The 18,347-nt window shown below is 41.3% G+C and overlaps 2 protein-coding genes across 6 annotated transcripts in view; both read left to right on the top strand.

Annotated features, from left to right (window-relative positions):
* Nucleotides 1–925: 925 nt before the first annotated feature.
* Nucleotides 926–13,952, top strand: LOC114844330 (solute carrier family 25 member 36-A). The gene is made up of 7 exons (XM_029131624.3): nucleotides 926–1,381; nucleotides 3,341–3,505; nucleotides 4,791–4,868; nucleotides 6,632–6,732; nucleotides 10,674–10,740; nucleotides 10,823–11,112; nucleotides 11,322–13,952. The coding sequence occupies exons 1-7, from the start codon at nucleotides 1,341–1,343 to the stop codon at nucleotides 11,513–11,515; spliced, it is 936 nt and encodes a 311-aa protein (XP_028987457.1). The 5' UTR covers nucleotides 926–1,340; the 3' UTR covers nucleotides 11,516–13,952.
* Nucleotides 13,953–14,567: 615 nt separating this feature from the next.
* LOC114844471 (SPRY domain-containing SOCS box protein 4-like) overlaps nucleotides 14,568–18,347 on the top strand; it is a 37,064-nt gene continuing 33,284 nt past the window's right edge. For 3 of the 5 annotated variants that reach the window (XR_005896892.2, XM_055503633.1, XM_041068164.2), the window contains exon 1: nucleotides 14,568–14,799. The gene's annotated coding sequence lies outside the window, so the exon portion shown is untranslated. The remainder of the gene's footprint in view (nucleotides 14,800–18,347) is intronic. The other 2 variants (XM_029131856.3, XM_029131858.3) reach the window with 1 other exon arrangement.

Genomic DNA, 18,347 nt, shown 5'->3' with positions numbered 1-18,347 from the left:
TAGCGATTTGAATATGACACAGTCCATCATTCCATTTTTCAGGAAAGATGCATACGTTTGTAACATCTATTCATTTAATCTTAATGTGGTTAGGTCTATTCTAACTAGAGACGTACCATCCTCTCATCTGACTGTCTAATGGTGGGCATTACATTACTTCTTTTGACATTAGGCTACGCATGTGAAATGTGGAACCACACACGCCACCAATTACAAAACTAAATTGCCAGTAGAACATTTTATTTGTGGTCAGCTGACGAAAAAAAAACTGAATCCACCTATTTGTTCTTGCTCCAGTACACTAACTGCTGTCAAACACAGGAGCAGATAGGCTGGCTGTGCTGGACAGATGCCAGTTGTAACTCTGGAATTTCTTTCAACTGCTGATGAAGGGTCGTGTTTGAGGACCAGCCGGCAGTAGATTTGAAACGGTGACCGATCATGTGAAGTTGGCTTTCTGTGTATTCGCAGTGACTGATACGGGGTGAATGACTTGGATAAAAAAAACAATCAATACCTTTAGCCTTTATTAATGATAGACCAGCTTACTCTAAAATCCAAGCAAAATGCTTTTTAAAGAATAAACAACCTGATAAAGCTAGAACTAGTGAAGTGACTGCCTGGAATGTAAACATAAATATCCCATCTTGTTGAGACAAAAATCAAATCTAAATAATAACAAATATCTATATATTTATGATATTATACATATTGTAAGGTGAATTGGCAGTGGATGGTTTGCATCTCTATTGTTATATCATGCTAAACTAAACCCAGACAGAGCAGGAAGAGCATTTGTGAAACCATGATGGAGCTTTGAGTCAATCAATGAACATGTGAACAATGCATGATCAGTGCGGTTACGACGTGACGTCACACGCCACGCTGACCAATCGCAGCGCGTGTTTTCCAGCCTATGCTTGTACAGTAAATACTATGAGCTCTGCCTCCTTCCTTGTCGCTGCATCGATGAGAGCGGAGTAGAAAATCGACCCGAACCGCGCGGATGTGCTATAAAGTCGTTTACCTCGGCTGAGGTGCAGTTCTGCTGACAGTTAGACTGGGTGAGCGCGTGCATCTACGGTCGTTCTGTCAAAGGTGAAGAATCTATCCGTGCCGATCTTGAGCAAGCTGAGCGACACGGTGAAGGGGGGGTTCACGGCCCACTGCAGTGTGAATCACCGGAGACTCGCCCTGCGGTTGCTTCCTCGCGAACATCGTTTCACCGTCGACGTCCTTATCTCCGTTAGAGGCTGAAAACAACGGCAAGCGTCGGGACCCAAGCCCGCGTTTGACCCTCTGCGGCGGCCCTGAGGTGCGCTGGCAGAGCATGCTAAATAATGAGCCAAAGGGACACGCTGGTGCATTTGTTCGCTGGAGGGTAAGTCAGACAAAATATGTTATTTAGATATTGCATATATGCTTACATTACACCTAATATATATAATTATATATACGCACTGGCGCCTGGTTCATCCAATTAACGTTGGCTAGCCAGGGCCATTTTTCTAACCTGCGCGTGCGTGTGGTAGCGCTTGTCGTTAACAGAATTTGTGAGTTCAGTCACGTCGGACGATGTCAAAAGGGTGGATTTAAATCGCACTTCCTGTTAACACTGTAGAATTTCTCAGGTTGACTAAAATAAAATTCGCGACGCGTGTGATACAAATGAGGCTGCGGTGGTTTTCAGTAAACAATTTGTCCTAGATTTCGATCGCTGTGAGAATTTATGTACATTTTATAATTGAAGTAAGATTTTATATATTTTATTTTGAAGGTAAAATAAATATAATATCCGGTGTTATTGACACTGTATTTATCGGTAGCTTTATGAAGCTGTAGTGAATCCACAATAATATTAGGAGTTTGGGAGTTTTTTTTAATAGTTAATAAAACGCTCTTCTAACTTTACTATAAAGCAGAAGGCGTTACCTTGACATACAAAATTGAGAACTTCTATTTATACTGCCCTGTCTATTTTTTAATTTTTTGTAACAGTAGAGACTACAGAAAAAGAAACTGTTAAAAGGTTTTGTAAGAAATATTAAATCCCCTAAAGTCGAACATTCCGTAGCTACTTTTAGTTCAGTTAGCAGCTTGCCATTCAGTAGACAAGCCATCAACGTCTTCACCAAAGAAAATGTAAACACAGACATGCGGTTTAGCATGTTTAGTAGTAAACATAAATCTGTCAATTTTTAATCCGGTGTTTTCATTTTCTCTGTATTTGTCCTGAAACCGAACCTTGAGATTCAGCCAAGCTAATCTCATCACAGCCCTTATTTTTTTCTGTTGGAGACTTAACAAGAAAACATGACTGTAGGCTCACTGATCTCTTGCAAAAGCTGAATTTATATTGCGTTCCCCCAAAACCTGCGTTCGAGGCCCCAGCGTACGGCTTCCTCTGCCAGCTGCTGGGAGATACACACAGGCGTCAGTCAGCATAGCATCAAAAGTAGGCCAAGGGTCACAGCTCCCTGTGAGCGTGAATGTGGGTCGGCCCTTTGGAAGGTAAATATAGTTAGTGCTGTGCTGAAGAGAGGCAACTAGAGGAATTTACCGCCAGTAGCCAGGAAACTGTCTGGCTACAGCAAGTATTCTTTAGCTCATCTACAGAGCATTTGTGTGATTTGTCAGTGTGACAGTGCATTACATTGTGGTGGTTTGACTGTACATGTTTGTCTGTTCTAGACCTATTGTGGAAAGCAGCCCTGTGTGAAAGTAGAAGGGATCAACTAACGCGTATGTCTGGCACGGGGACGGAACATTGTGTTGACCTGACAGCGAGCGCTTATAATATACTGTTCTATTTTTTATCTGCTGAAGATGTAGCTGATGGAATTAGATCAGCTTCAGTTTGTTTACATGCTAGCTCCAGTCAGTGCGGGGGGTCAAAGTCTAATTGAGTCACGAGGTCCTTCAGTTCATTTTTAATCAGTAGTGCTTTTATTTGTTGTGCATGCACGTGTGAAACAAGCCAGTTAGGCCGGAGTCTGATTTTCCTGACAGCTCATTTTCACTTTCTCCGAGGGTGCTACAGTTACAGCGCCATAGTTTTCTCTGAAATCTTGAACCCCCTTAGCTGTTGGCTTATGCGTGTCAGTATCGTGCATATCAAAACACAAGGTCGTGCTGTGTGCATGTGCACCTGCTGGATAATTTACCACAGCTAAGGTGTAGAATAAAAAGCAATACCTGATTGTGTTACAGAGTGACTGGAGGGGGGATCAGAACAAATTGTTTAAGAAAGAACACGGGGAGAGAAAATATTAGTGTTGCTGCCTTTTATTTTCTGAATGTCTGTTTTGTTTCTTCAACCTTTTCTCTGTTCCCTGTTTAGATGTGGAGGTACAGTGGGTGCTATTTTAACTTGTCCTCTGGAGGTTGTGAAAACAAGACTACAGTCCTCCTCCATCACACTCTACATCTCTGAAGTCCAACTCAGCACTGTGAATGGAGGGAGTGTGGCTCGTGTTGCTCCACCAGGACCTTTGCACTGTCTCAAGTAGGTTGAAAAAAAAAACCCAAATGTAATTTGTAGTTAGCTTTTATCATTTAAAAGATCTAAACCATTTAATACTTCACTCAGCACAGTTTTACAAATAAAAAATACATAGCTTGCTGAAAAGATAATGGTTTTAGCTGGTGTTTTGTTAGTTTTAGATTGGTGAGCAACTGGTCTTTAGTTGATAGGTAAGAAATGAGATACTGTATGAGATACCTACTTAAAGCCATCATGACAGAATTAATATCTATTAATATCTTGTTTTTTTCCTAAATTTGATAGCTTGTAGAAATGCACTTAAACTCACTGGGTGTTAAAATAGATCGGGATATTTTCGTCTATTAACAAGGCTGCTAAAAGTTTAAAAAAGTTTAAAAGTTTATTTTTTTCAGAATATTAGTTTAACAACATTGGACTAATGCTCTGCTTACAGAGATTAGTTTGTCGTGGCATTGGTTTGGGCGTGTGGTGACATAAAAACAACATAAGAAGTTGGTTTAAGATAACAGCCACTATCACACTATCAGAAAAGAAGAGGGTATGGCGATATGGCAAGTGAAGAAAAAAAAACAAGTCAATGTGGGTCACCAGAATGTGAGCTGTTCCATTTCAGAAAACACAATGATTAACAAAGTTAGATTTTTGACTGTGAGGAAGTTCAATGTTACTTTCAGAACATCGCTCCCTATTTTTAATCTGATAACATATGCTGGTAATCAATTAAATAATACATTTTTAACCTTTACCAGAAGTCAGTCAGTCAAAAAATCAGTGTAGGAAGGCACAAGCCCACAAGTTGCACAAAATATAATTATCAGCACCAAGACATTTATTCTGTTCTGTATTTTTATGGACCCTGAGAACCACTGGCTTGTCTTTTTCAGTATCTTCCTTCTTTTCCTTCATTACATTGTGTTTCACTATCCCTGCAAAAAACATGCAACACATGACAGGAAGTCAAAGGCCATGTCATTTTATGCGAGGTAACTGGGTTAGATTGGAGATTAAAACACTCTTTGAAATCAGCAGACAATATAAAATGAACCCGTGAACTATCCGCACCAACATAAACACGCTGGAGGGCACACCTGTATCAGATACTATGTGAGCTACAGACAAAGGCTTAGACAACACCTGTGTGCTAGACTAATAAAGCTTTCTACTCCGTTGCTCATCTGACCTCGCAGTTATTGGCATAGATGTTAAAACATGATTTCTGCTCTTTATGATGAAATGACCAATAAATATTAAAGCAAGTTTTGAAAGTGTGCTTCTCTTTGTGTAGGTTAATTTTGGAAAGAGAGGGACCCCGTTCACTCTTCAGAGGACTGGGCCCAAACCTCGTAGGCGTGGCACCTTCCAGGTATGTACAGTGCTATCTACAGTGTCCTGTGTGTCCCCCATATCCTACCCAATTTTTCAGCCTTTAATACTCAGCCTCTTAAGCAATGATAAAAACATTTACTCAGAAAATCCAGACCAAAGGTAAAAGTAACTACCTACGTTTGCACCTAATATCAGATGTAGCGTGAAAATAAAGGTATTTTAGCATTGAGTCCAATCTTGTATAATATTTGAACATGCATTTGCTTCTGAACTCATTCAGAGTCCATGTTGGCAGCCGTAACCGAAACAAAGAAATGCAGTTCTTGACATGCCTGTGAAATTGAGCCAGCTGCTGCTTTGTTACCTGCATTCGTTGAAGATTGTACAACAGCTAGGAGCCAATCAATCAAAGCCCGAATCTGCTCCAACAGCAGGCATTGGCCAGCTGTCTGTAATCACAGTGGGGTTGCCGCACTGAGACAGTTGTGTTTCTGTCTAATCCCATCCCTGACCTCTGCAGTTTTCCCCAGTTACTCCTGCATCACATGGCAGCTTGTCATCTCCTGTTGGCTCATTCTAGTCATCTCTTCCTTACCTTAATTTCCTCTTTCTGTTTTACTCTTCATCTAGTTTTTGGCAAGTATTCGTTCAAAACAGTTCTGTACTTTCTTTTGGGCATACTTTGACACTAGAAAGCCTAAAATACCTAAATGTAATGAGAGCATTCATTAAAAACAGCTTGCTTTAGCCATATCACTGTGCATGTGTGTGCGCGAGAGAGAGATTCATCTACATGTGTGTTATGGCAAAAAATGTCTCTTCTTTATTTCTATGTCTCTTCCTTATTTCTATGCAGTTATTATACGAGTTATGACTTATGTTCTGCAATTAATATCTTATGTTTTGTCTTACTGTATGCATTTGACATTTCACCTAGATTGTTCAATGGTTGTCTCTGCCTGATAGACTCTCAACTCTAGCTCCCAAACCCAAGGTCGGGGAGTTGTGTCTCTGTCTGTTGAGACTTGGTGCTCCTTTCTCACAGATAGTTGGACGTCAGCAATGCAGGTGTGAGAATGTAAATATCTTCACACACACTGCGACAGGGAGGAGATGGTGCATGTAATTTGATTGGGTTAGAAAGACATTCCACCCTAGTCGGACAGAGAAGCTAAAAGGCAGAAACAACTTTAGGATCGTGGGCTCTTTGCATCACACCTTCGTGGTGTGTGCACTGATCTCCCCAGCTGGTTTTTGGTTTGTTGATGTGCACGATCAACATCCATGTTTTTATTTGCTTTCCCCATTATTTTTATTTTTTTATCCTTTCTTTATTATTTTAATAAATCGCACAAAAGGACAACTCTCTCATCTGCTTTATTATGGAAAATTTCCACCACAATGTGGAATTATAGAGATTGTAGATTATATGGTGCGTGATGCTCTCCATTCATATCAAGGTCAGAAAAGAGAGGTTACTGTGATATTTCTGTTCAGCAGAATGTTGACCTAATTCCTGTGAATTTATTATTATATTTTAGCAGTAGTTTCAGAAGCTTGCTTTTATGCTGCCAGCTAGCAACATTCAGCTCACACAGCTCTGTTTCATTACTTGCTATTTTGTACAATTTAAGCAGCATTGTACAGTATTTTTTTTTTGCTCAATGTAGTTCATGTAATATTTTTTAATTAAACTGAAGATGCTAATGAGGGAAAGCATGTTACTATTTAAAGTAGTTCATTCCTAGTTTTTTGTTTCTAACTTTTTAACCGTTGTTCGTTATGGTGCTTTTGCCACAGGGCAATTTATTTTGCGGCGTATTCGACAGCCAAGGAGAAGCTGAATGGAGTCCTGGAGCCAGACTCGACCCAGGTGCACATGGTGTCGGCTGGGATGGCAGGTAATGACAGCTCCTTCTCCCCCTCCCTTCTGTCTGTCTTGGCTGACAGTTATATTGGACTGTTTGTCAGTCTGCCTCAGCAGTATAAATCACAGAGGGTTTAAAAATATACATGTTAAGGAATTATTTTGTTTGTCTTCACGAGACAAACATTATTTGTCTTTATATTTTCATCAATGTTTATTTCATTTTTATTTTACTCCCTTTAACCCCCCCCCCCTTTTATAGATATATGGGATGTTTGGGTTAGAAATATAAAGACCTGTAAATATCTAAAGCATGCTAAAGATAACTAACTATATACTGTTTTATGTTTATACAGTAAATATTAAGTATAAACGAGGGGTTTTATCAGAAAGCACAATTTATAACTCTCAGGATCAAACTGACTCTAAATACTGTGAGAACACCTTCACAATAACCAGGTTTAAAACCAGGTTAGCCACACAATCATCTTGACTACACTTTTCAACAGCATTTTCCATTTACTCAGATAATACAATATCTTATCTCTTCATACATTCCACACGTAGTTGAGACTAATACCTTAAGTCAGCAGTATCAGACTTTTCATCCACCCAGATGACTTGTGCTATATGTTTTTAGCTATTCCAATGAAACAAGTAAACTTCAAGGTCCTCAAAGTTTAGGTTGTGCTTTCCTCTTCTATCCCTGTTGTCTCCCATGTCCTCTATTATTATAATTCTTTTTTACTCTCCTTGCCCTTTTTTTAATTATTTAACATTGAGGCCTCTCCAGAGGACTCTGTCATTGGTTTAACATCCCAGTTGTTACTTAAACAGTGTGGTGTGGGCCCCCTTCTTTGCTCTGTGTGTATAGAGGAGAGATCACGGTCCTCAAAGGTCAACCGGGGCCCCTGGCACTCGGGCGGACACGTCAGGTAGCACCCCATTTCTTTACACTGGTATGATTTAAAAACCATGGTGACTTTTTCTTTTATTTCAATAGTAGAACGTTCATAAAGGATATACATTTGTAATGATAACACTATTATCATTGCGACCGGTTTGTAGTATTGGGCTTAAATGATTTTGTAAATTTATTATTAGCCTTAACACCCCCCTCCCCTTCCCATAGCCTATGTTGTTCCATCAACATTTTAAAGGTAATGTAATATCATGTACTGGTTTGGCGTTAACAGCCCATTTATCAGCACAAAAGAAATGCTAACCTTGTCACTGCTGCAGAAGATCGTGATTGATGTGCTCCATTTCGTTCGTCATCATGCATTGACAGCATTGGTCCTTCTGGTTTTTTTGGGGGGGTGGGTGGGGGGTGTATTAGTATTGGTGCAAGGCTGGCACTGGCCCAGCTGAGCTACCTGTCGTGTAGATGGCTGGAAAGAGGTTTTACCTCAGACTAGCCTCATCATTCCTTACTATGAATATTGTACAGTTTTTGTAGTTTCTGTGGAGTTATTGTCTGTCTGCTTTTTGTGAATTGAATAGTTTTTTGCACTTCAGGGAAGAGCTACTTTGTTTGTTGCTTCCATTAGCTAAGGTAAGCATACTTGCCTTAGTACTTAAGGCTAAGTGGAAAAACCATAATATACACCACATGCAGCTATTCAGAGTTTTTGTTTGAAGATTAGTCTGACATTTTCATGGTTTTTAAGCATAAATATAGTAAGTACCTCACACAAATTTAAAGTAAGTCAGGACTTAAAGCAAGTACAAAGTGCTAAACAAGAGAAATACTCACTCATGAATGAATGAATAAACTTAGTATCTCAGAGAACAATTTTAAAAACAATTCAAAATGTGTCAACTCTGACATCTTCAGATCTTTCCTCAGCCAGGTCATTCTTTAGGCCTGGAGCGCTGAATACTTTTTAAATGTTGCTTTTTTAATGTATTTATTTAACTTTTCCTGAATCTGTTTGGTTCTGAGGGGTATTTTGATTATCTTGCCATTGGTCTACTTAAATACTTCACTTTATGTCTTAACATATTCATGAAATTGTTCCATCACCATTGTCCACACTTACTGTAGGAGTCAGTTCATCCATAAAGACAAGGTTAGCATTTCATACATATTTTTCATGCCTTATTTCACTGTATCATTGATTTAATCCTCTATCTAAAAACTAGACTATAAAGTTGTACGGGCAGAATACCTCAGATCAATTTTTTGCTTTTGTCTTTGCACTTGCTCTGGAGAGATGGATGCTTTGGACAAGCTTTGAATTGGGTTGGCTTCTGTGCAGTCAACATATTCTGTATTCCTAATACTACAGGCAGTAAACGAAGGATACATTACTTTTACTTTTAAAAATGTAAAATTAAAAGTAATGTATAACTAACATACATTTAACATAAAGGAGTAATTTAGAGGGGATGGTACCTTTTAGGGTTTGGAGAAAGATGGTCCATCATCACCTCCCATCTTTTCTCGATCCACCTTTATAAAGTGGGCGGGTTGGTAGGGCTGGGGGTGGATGTGACTGCTGCTTGTGTGCGCCTGTGGTACAGAAAAGCCTGTGTCTATTTTAGGGCTTTACTGTAAAGCTTTCACCCCTGCGTGATTGGGTGGGACATCCCCGCCATCTGAGCCCCCCATATCTGCAGGCTACTAACTGCAGCGGGGAGGAGCTGGAGGAGCTTTGCCCCTCCCTCGTGAGTACACGCCATAGACGCTTCTTCCTTCTACTTCGTTCTTTTTTCCTTCTTCCTTTTAGTTCTTCTCTTCTTCTCTTCACAGACCAGTGCCATGCTTTGTTCTTCACGCAGTTGCCTTAACGTAGGACTGTGTTGCATTTATTAGATGTAACTCAGGTTTTCATAGACTTACCCTTGTTTTAGCTGTTTTCTGCTAATGGCCAAGTTTTGTTTCTCTTTTGTATCAAAATTTAGACCTTGTGTCATTTCATAATAATAAAGTTCTCATTTACTAGTTGTGTGTCCTACATATTCAAAGCTTACATTACTACATATTGATACTAGAAAATGATGCACAAACTCACATCTGCTTAATGAGATTGGCTATAAAGGCAGATGGACATAAAGGTTATAAATTTACACACTACTACAGTATTAGTAGCGAGTGAGTGTGGTAGTACAATTCTCACCAGTTTCCACTTTAGCCTAATTAAATTATTGAAGACATGATCTTGTTTCTCTCTGCTGTAGTAATTCTGCTCGTGTGTGTGTGTGTAGTGCCTTAAGAGTTCCATTTCAAAGAACAAACAAGAAGACGAGAAGTTTTAACCGACAGTATTCATACTCCATTTCCTGATTTTAAAAAAATAGTATAATCAACAAGTGTTTTGAAAGTCGTAACAATAGTCATTTGTGTATTTCAAATGACTTTAACTGTGTATTAATATTCATAACAGAAACCTGGCTGCCTCCGTAAGCTTTTTAAAATGAACATATTTTATTATTCATATCATAAATAACTTTTATTTCCACAAGGTCTCATTAGCATTTTAAAAGAAATAAATCAGACTGCAGTATAATGACAGTCTGCTACATACACAATCAGCTTTGCTGCTTGGCCCTGATTTCTTAATGTTTGCAGTTAGATATTTTCATGACCCAAGCTGAAACTGCTGCCTCTGTGTTCCATTTTAGGCTTATGAAAACTGACTTCAGGTGTAAAACTGTTTACGCTCAACCAAGTTGCATTTCACATGAAGAGGATCAGTGTGTATTCAGCACGTCTTTTGTATCTTGGAAAAAGATTGTCTCCAAAGTAATAAATTAATACAGATGTGATCTGTATACAATAATATGTTTTCGGCACTGTAGAACCAAATTGCTTCTATTAAGTCAAACATTGATTTGATGAGATTGATTCTGTTTAGTGAAGTGCTTTCTCACTGTCTTTGTACAGTATAGAGCATTAGTGGTGTTTAGAATGCATTCTGCCTAGTGCCTTTGTGTCTGTCTGAACCTGTGACCTCCTCCTGAATTTCCCAGGGTTTACTGCCATCACAGCTACCAACCCCATCTGGCTGATCAAGACACGACTGCAGCTGGACTCCAGGTGAGGAAGCACAAACTTTAAATCAGAGTCTATAACAGTGGAATGGGTTATATGATGATATTACTGATGGGCTTTATTACAGAAACCGGGGTGAGCGGAGAATGAGCGCATTTGAGTGCATGCGGAGGGTGTACCAGATGGACGGCCTGCGAGGTTTCTATAGGGGCATGTCGGCGTCATACGCTGGCATCTCTGAGACCGTAATCCATTTTGTCATCTATGAGAGCATCAAGCGCAAACTGCTGGAGTACAAGGCTCATGCTAGCATGGATGAAGAGGAGGAGTCTGTCAAAGATGCTTCAGACTTTGTGGGCATGATGCTTGCAGCAGCCACCTCCAAGACCTGTGCCACCTCCATCGCTTACCCTCATGGTAACACGCCATCTTTCTCATCTTAGTTTGTCTTTTCACAAGTTGTATTGTATAAATAATAGCCAGTAATCATTTTTTAAAGACTTTAGATGCAGTTAAACCAGACAAATTGATAAAATTAATGGTGTGTACCAGAGGATGGGTCACTTGACGACTAGTGGCTATTACTATATTTAACACAACTTTCTTTTTCTGCTTTCTATTTGCAGAGGTCATCCGAACACGGCTACGAGAGGAAGGCAGCAGGTACCGCTCCTTCTTTCAAACTCTGCTCACAGTACCCAGGGAGGAAGGATATCGGGCGCTGTATCGCGGCCTAACAACCCATCTTGTCCGTCAGATTCCCAACACTGCCATCATGATGTGTACCTATGAAGTGGTGGTCTACCTGCTTGGCCGTTAGACCACCATGCGTGTCTCCCTCTTGTTTAAAAGGAGACATTTAGCCATGACTTAGATGTGTGGCTTTTGGCAAGAGAAGAGAATGTTCACATGATGACCAAAGGAAAGTTAGGGTGGTGGACCAGGAATTAATAGATGGAGAAAAGCTCTTTGTTGCCCTCAGGATCACCTGCAGGTCCATTTATCAGACTGCTGGAGCAGATGTAGGATGCTACTGTTCAGTGAAGGTGATTATGAATGGGGAGAGAATGGAGGCAGTGACAGGAAAACAAAACAGAAGGTACCTCTGACAAAAGATTCAAGCACATTTCAGTGGCCTTAACAAGAAGAGTTTGGAGTCTGCTTCCTTTTTATTTGATATTATAATATCATTATATTGTGAAAGGGGAATGCTTGGAGGGAGCTGAACGTGATGGACAAATAATAACTCAACATAGGTCGATTTAAATATTCCAATAATCTCCAGACTGCTTATGAGCACTTGTCAGTGTGAGGACAGCAATAATACATTCAAATAGTTAAATACAGTTATACAAAGGTAATGTCAGAGTGAAACAATTTGAAATGTTAGTCTGTTTTCAAGTCTCTGTTTAAACTACAGAAGCGTGGCTTCAAGCATTCCCCTCTGAACACTGCAGTAAACACCCCAGGTGGTCTGGAAGTTCACACATAGCACTGCACTCGCTGGCCACCAACAATGAAACATTGGTGAGCTTGTCTGTCACTCAAACACATGCTAGCTACAGTAGTGTTTATGAAGAGTAAGTTGATAAGTGACTTTGATTCAGTGATGTATTCCTCTCTAATTCAGTGCCTGGTGGTCACAGGCTTTGTTTGAAGTTTGGCTTCTGTCCCAAAGGTACAAGGACTAAATGTCTACTAACAGAGTGCCCCTACTTGAATATAATGTGACGATGTGAAGAAATGTTGGAGTGAGAGATGAGAGCATTGGAGTTTCATCATCACCCCATAATGTTTTGCACGTGTGTGTGTGTGTGTGTGTCTGTGTGTGTGTGTGTGTGTCTGTGTGTGTCTGTGCTAGCATGTATAATATCTACTTCAGATTTCCCTCCATTGTTAAGCTTAGTGTGGAAACACTGTACGATACCGGAGCTTTCATTGCTCCTCCCTTGCTGGTCCTTCCTTCCAGTGGCTTCCAATCGACCTGATAACATGCACTTTTGTGGCCTTTTTGGGGCTTGTGCTTTGCATTTTACTGTTCAGGCAGGTTAAACTTGTACATTGTAAAATAAAAGAAGTATTGCTGTATATGAAAATAGTATTTTGTGCAACTGTTCTTAAGGTAGATATTGTACAGTTTAGACATATAGAGTAGCTGTGTCCAAATGTGTTAATATAGATACTGTATATGCATTTTTTTTTTCTTTAGGCCCATGTGCAATTGTGTTTTTTGCGTTTATCATGGGATTTTGACATGAATATTGAAATTGATTTGTTTTTCTTTTTTTGTGCGTGCGTGTTTTCATTTATTAAGCTACAGTGCAAACATTTGTACAAACAAAACCTATACTGTAAATGCTGCAGACAAATACTTTAGTGTTAGCATTTGTCCTGGAGTGTTTTACAGCATTCATTTAAAAAAATCGTTTCATTTTGTGAACTCTTTGTATTTCCATCACTTGTGATGTTTACATTAATTTTTGTCAGAATATTTTTCTCATCATAGCAACATGTCTGAATATCAAGGAGCATTTTAATGTGAGTGTTAAAGAACTGGAAACTGCTGAACTACACTGAGTTGGGAACTCAGATCCAGAAATGGTGTCTGCTGTTATTGAAGAGGAAAGTTAGTATAGTAAATTTAATAAATGTTCACATATAATGAATTAAGCATGCAAACACCTCATCCGATTTTGCTGTTTTATTATCTTATTCTGTGTGAACATCACAGTTTGGGCGCGCACAAAACAAAAATGCACAATGTCCTTTCTAATGAAATGAGTGTTGTATTTTTTCTTTCGCATTCCCATGCAGTTCTTGAACACTCACATTTTTTGTCTGCTTGTTGCAGTACTATTACAGAAGTCAAGAAAGGTGCAGTAACTTGTAATAGCCTGTGATTTTCTGTCTTCGTTGACATGTTGCATGCCCATAGTTGCTGTTGGTGCTTGGTAAAATAGTTGCTGACTGATTTTAAGTTCCACGTTTTCCTGTAAAACACTAATCACTTTCATGTCTTTGGCTCCATTGCAGTAATAGTTGAGGTCAAATTACCAAAATGTGATACAAGTGGACAACTGGACAAGTGCAAACATTTCGCATCAATTTTACCTCTCATACAGTGTATGTATGCATTTCAAAATGTTCATTCTGTATGTTTGGACAGGATGCAGCCTCAGGCGGGGTAGGATAAAACCTGGAAGACCTGAATTGTTGTGTTTTATGTTTTTAAAATAAAGGCATAAATAAAAAATCCACTATCATTACATTTCATTTTTTTGTGTGAACATGTGCAGTTTACAAATTGTTGGCATTAAAATTGCAAATTAGATCAATCATAAGTTAAATTAATTATGCAAATTACCCAAATAGTAGTTATAGCACTATAATATAGCACTACTCTATCTACTCTACTCTTACACTTCGATATACTCTAACGCTATCTACTCACCCACTTGTGATTACACACTAAGGCCAACAGGGGGAGTCAAATAAATACGAATGGAATTCAGTGCTACAAGTTTGCATCAACCATGGCATTAGTAACAATATCAACGAAAGGAAAAGAAAATGTTTATTATGTTTAATTTAAATAAATCCCTGAAGAACTATCCTCAGTGCCTCAGTCTCACCGAGCTACGGTCAATTGTGAGACTTGTTTTTTACCTGTAACTTTCTGTCTTACAAAGAAACATATACAAAATTCAAGAATAGAGTGTAAATCTACGAATTTAATAGCATCAACAATTACAACAATATCCTGTTATTTTTGCACAGTTCTAGTAAAGTGAAAATGTACGAGCTACTGTTAAACGCACCATGACATTATGAGCCAATAGCATCCGCCAGAACGAAGTGTTGTGGTAGCATCAACCAATCAGCGCTCTGCCGTGTTCAGCGGACGCTCGGCGTCAGGTTCGTGGCTCACTGGACGTGTCGAGCTGCAGTTTACAGCAACAAAGGAGCCGTCGCTTCGTCGCTGAACAACGCGCGTAACAGCGCCGTGAAAACGCCGCAGTCATCGGCGCAGGAGAGACGAGAGCTCCGTTGTTCGTACCCAGCGGAGGTCCCGAGAGGAACGTGTCGCCCGGGGAGTTGTGTTCGGTGAGTGTTTGCCTGTTTACTCTGGATGCGCTGCTCGCTGGCTGCGGAGCGCTGCGTTGTGATGGGTAGTTGTAAAGTAGCCTGTACTTCACTTAGGAGTATTCTGAGCGCACGAATGACCGATATCGACTTATCTTTCGTTAGTCGGTTGCCTGTATTTCTGTCAGTCTGCCGAAGTTATCGCGTCCGGGCTCCGTCACCTGAAAGATGGTGATGAATCAACGCGTCCGCGTTCTCACTCCTCATCTGTGCCGTGATCACAGTGGAGGGATGTGTGTAGTGTTTCATAGTTAGATCCAGGCTGTAAGTAACTTGAATATGAGCTCACTGGTTTAGTCTATACAGTGCATGATGCTGTGAGCTTTTTCCGGTTTTTGATGCGGTTAAAACTGTTTTAAATAGTCACATTACTGGGCAGTGAATATTGTAATAGTCAGATATTCATGTCTTAGTGGTTTCCAGCAATGAACCTTGCTTCCAAACGACCATGTTGGTTTCTGATGTCAGAAAAATGCCCAATATCTAATACAAACGACAGTTGAAGGCGTTGATCTCCTCACTGTGGTCCGATTGATTCGTCATCTGTAGGCACATCTCAGTAGTTACTCAGATAAGATTGACACGGTCACAAGGACACAGCAAACAGCGAGCAGATGGTGGGGAGTAGCTGAGGACAGCAGGGTGGATGGAGTGTATGGCCATACAGAAGGTGAGAAGACAAGCAAAGGGTATGACGAAAATGTGGATTAAATGTTAATAATTTGTGGGTGTGAGGAGCAGGGATGGGTGGAGTCGGCTGGTTGATGGATGGCTGCTCAGGATGTGTGTGTGTGTGTGTGTGTGTGTGTGTGTGTGTGCGTGTGCGTGTGCGTGTGTGAGGGGGGGGGGTGCAGAGACCAGAAAGAATCATCTGGTTCCTGGATCGGACCCCTCATGCTGCTCTTTTCATTCAAAAATATGTTTGTTTGTTTTTTTCTTATAGTAGATCTTTGCTTAATGCGTCTTGAGTGCTGTGGGATTGGTGAGCGGTTGTTGACAGTTTGTCTTCACAGTCCACTTCACACATGCTGTGCTGTACCAGTAGCTGGCAGGCGGCTGTTGGCTCTGGGCTCCAGCCTGTCGATGGGACGTGGAATTAAAATTTTCGAATGATTGAAATTTTTCAGAATTTCTAATTCCTTAATCATTTGATGTGTTTGAACCTAAAAATTGTCTTCTTCCCTCACTCGCAGAGCTGCTCCCCTTTTAATCTCTTTGCGTTCTGTTTGTATTTCATCCATTTCCCTCCCCTTTCAAAAAACCCCTCTATTTATGCCTCCAGTGGGACTAATACGCTGTGTTATGAGTCAGCGTGAGCACAGAGGCAGATGGGATTCAGCTCCTGGGCCCGATAAAGGTTTTTAACTCAGCTGTGTCTTATCACGCCCCGTCACCGCTACTTAAACTGAGCAGATACTGCCTGGCTTTATGTACAGAGTGGTGAAAATCCTTCAGCTGAGATACGGAGGTTCTGTCTGAGGCATGTTGATGTAATCCCTGTGCAGAGGGGCACCAGTGATGCCACAGCACCACTTTAAATGCAGTGATGGGAAACTTCACTGAAGATCTAGGCCAGAAGTCGTCTCAATGCATGCGTTTGCATCTATTAATCAACATCACACTTAGGAATTTCAGATTAGATATTAAGATAATTTCTTGCCTTGTCGGACATATTGCTCATCTGCATTCTGCTCACAGCCTCGTGTGTCATTGTGCTCCTTTTCTCGTCACACAAGGCGCTTTAGTGACGCGACGCACAACATTTTTGTAGTTTGCCTGAGCCGCTTTTCCGTCAGCCGTCATTACATTGTGACTCACTTCATGTCTGCGTTTGTTGTGCGTTGAGTATGACATGAAGCGGGCGCCAACATCTGGACCCGCGAAGCCTCGAATGACAGCAAATCAAGGCTCAAACAGATCAGAGCAGCAAGCATAAGTGATAAAACGCGGATTTAAGTAGAGCTGCAGCCAAACACATATTCATTACTAACCTTTAATCGTTTATTCTCTAAATTGTGTTAAGACAGTTCATGATCATTAATCATAAAGCATCAAATATTCATATTTGGGGAAGTGAGATTAGTGGGTGGTTTGTGTTTTTGCTTAAAGGGTCGTGACTCCAAGCAGATGTTGAAGTGCATCATCGGTTCTATTGAGATGCTTCTGACTATTTGGAGACTGCTAACGTTTCCCCCTCGTGCATCTTGTCTGTCCGTCCTTGGATGAAACGTATGCAGCTCATGCCGGCAGACAGGTGGGGGTGGATTTATATTCAGCAGCCTTTTGTTAAGTCAGTGACGGAGTGCTGAGTTTACAGAAAACAGGCGAGGCTCAGCAGTGACATCAGCTGCTGCACAGGCAAACAAACAGGAAGACGGCTTGTTTCTCCTTGACAGGTGCCTGGTGTCTAAAGGGTGTGTGTGTGTGGGGAGCTGATGCCCCGGTGACTCACACAGTCCATTCCAGTGGCAGTAACGGTGTGCTTTGCGTTGATGGGCAGAGTAGTGCCCCCTGGAGTGGCAGCGATAAATTCACAGAGTCACATGTTTCTCAACTCCTCCGCTGCATCTGTCCGCTTGCTCATCAGTTTCCCAGAGCGCGGCTGATGCTGCTCGTCATCCTTGTTGTCATCCTGCTCATATGCATCACTTTGTTCAGGGAGGATTAGAGCGGCCCGCAGTTAATCAAAGCGCTCCTCTCAGGGCCCCGGGGAGACAGCGGCCAACATGAAATCATTAGTGTTGTGACAGAGCGGCCGATCGGGGCTCCTCTCACCCACCGCTGTCCTGTCTTGTCGTCTACGATTTGGCCTCCCGTCGTTCTCAATCGTCTTGTCTGGTCTGATCGGCCGCTCCCTCCGTCTTCTGGTTTCCGGAGGGTAAAGAGGGCTGCGAGGAGGAGAGCAGCGCGGGGCTCATTTACATCTAAATGACGGCAGCATCCGAGGTGCCGTGCCCCCGGCTTGTTTGTCATTCTGGGATGTTTTGCGCGTGTGTGTGTGTTTTTGTCCACTGAAAGGCTTCTTCCATCCTGACTGGGCGTGCGGCGTCATCGCGGGTCAATACCGGGGCAATCAGCTCCGAATCAGCTGCCCCGCGCTGCACAGGGCTGGTAAGAGCGTTTATGGCTTTCATGAGACTGTCTGATGGTTTTTCCAGTTGGATAAAATCGATTTGAGAAATCCTGTACCCAGAGATGTAAATCGAGCATGAGGTCCTTTCGGGTTAAATCTTTTAGTAATTGTGAGGAAGATGATTGCATTGAACCCAACAGGGCGTGTGCTGCTCTGACGCGCTGTGACGTACAGTGGAAGCTTCTGGCTGCTACGCGGGTTGTTTGTTCGCCTGAAGCGTGAAACAGAAGCATTCCTTCCTCCGTGAAGGCCTTGAAGTGCTCTCGTGTTTCATCTCGGAGTGTTTTCCTGACGGGAATCCTCGCTAGCTTCACCAGCTGTTTACTTATCTGGCCAGAAATAGACCCGCCAGCACTCCAAGGCCTGGTTAGCGCGC

Source organism: Betta splendens, chromosome 17, assembly GCF_900634795.4.
Source record: "Betta splendens chromosome 17, fBetSpl5.4, whole genome shotgun sequence".
NCBI classification, from domain to species: domain Eukaryota; kingdom Metazoa; phylum Chordata; class Actinopteri; order Anabantiformes; family Osphronemidae; genus Betta; species Betta splendens.
The sequence above is the reverse complement of the archived record's forward strand: the minus strand, read 5'-3'. Positions and strand labels throughout refer to the sequence as shown.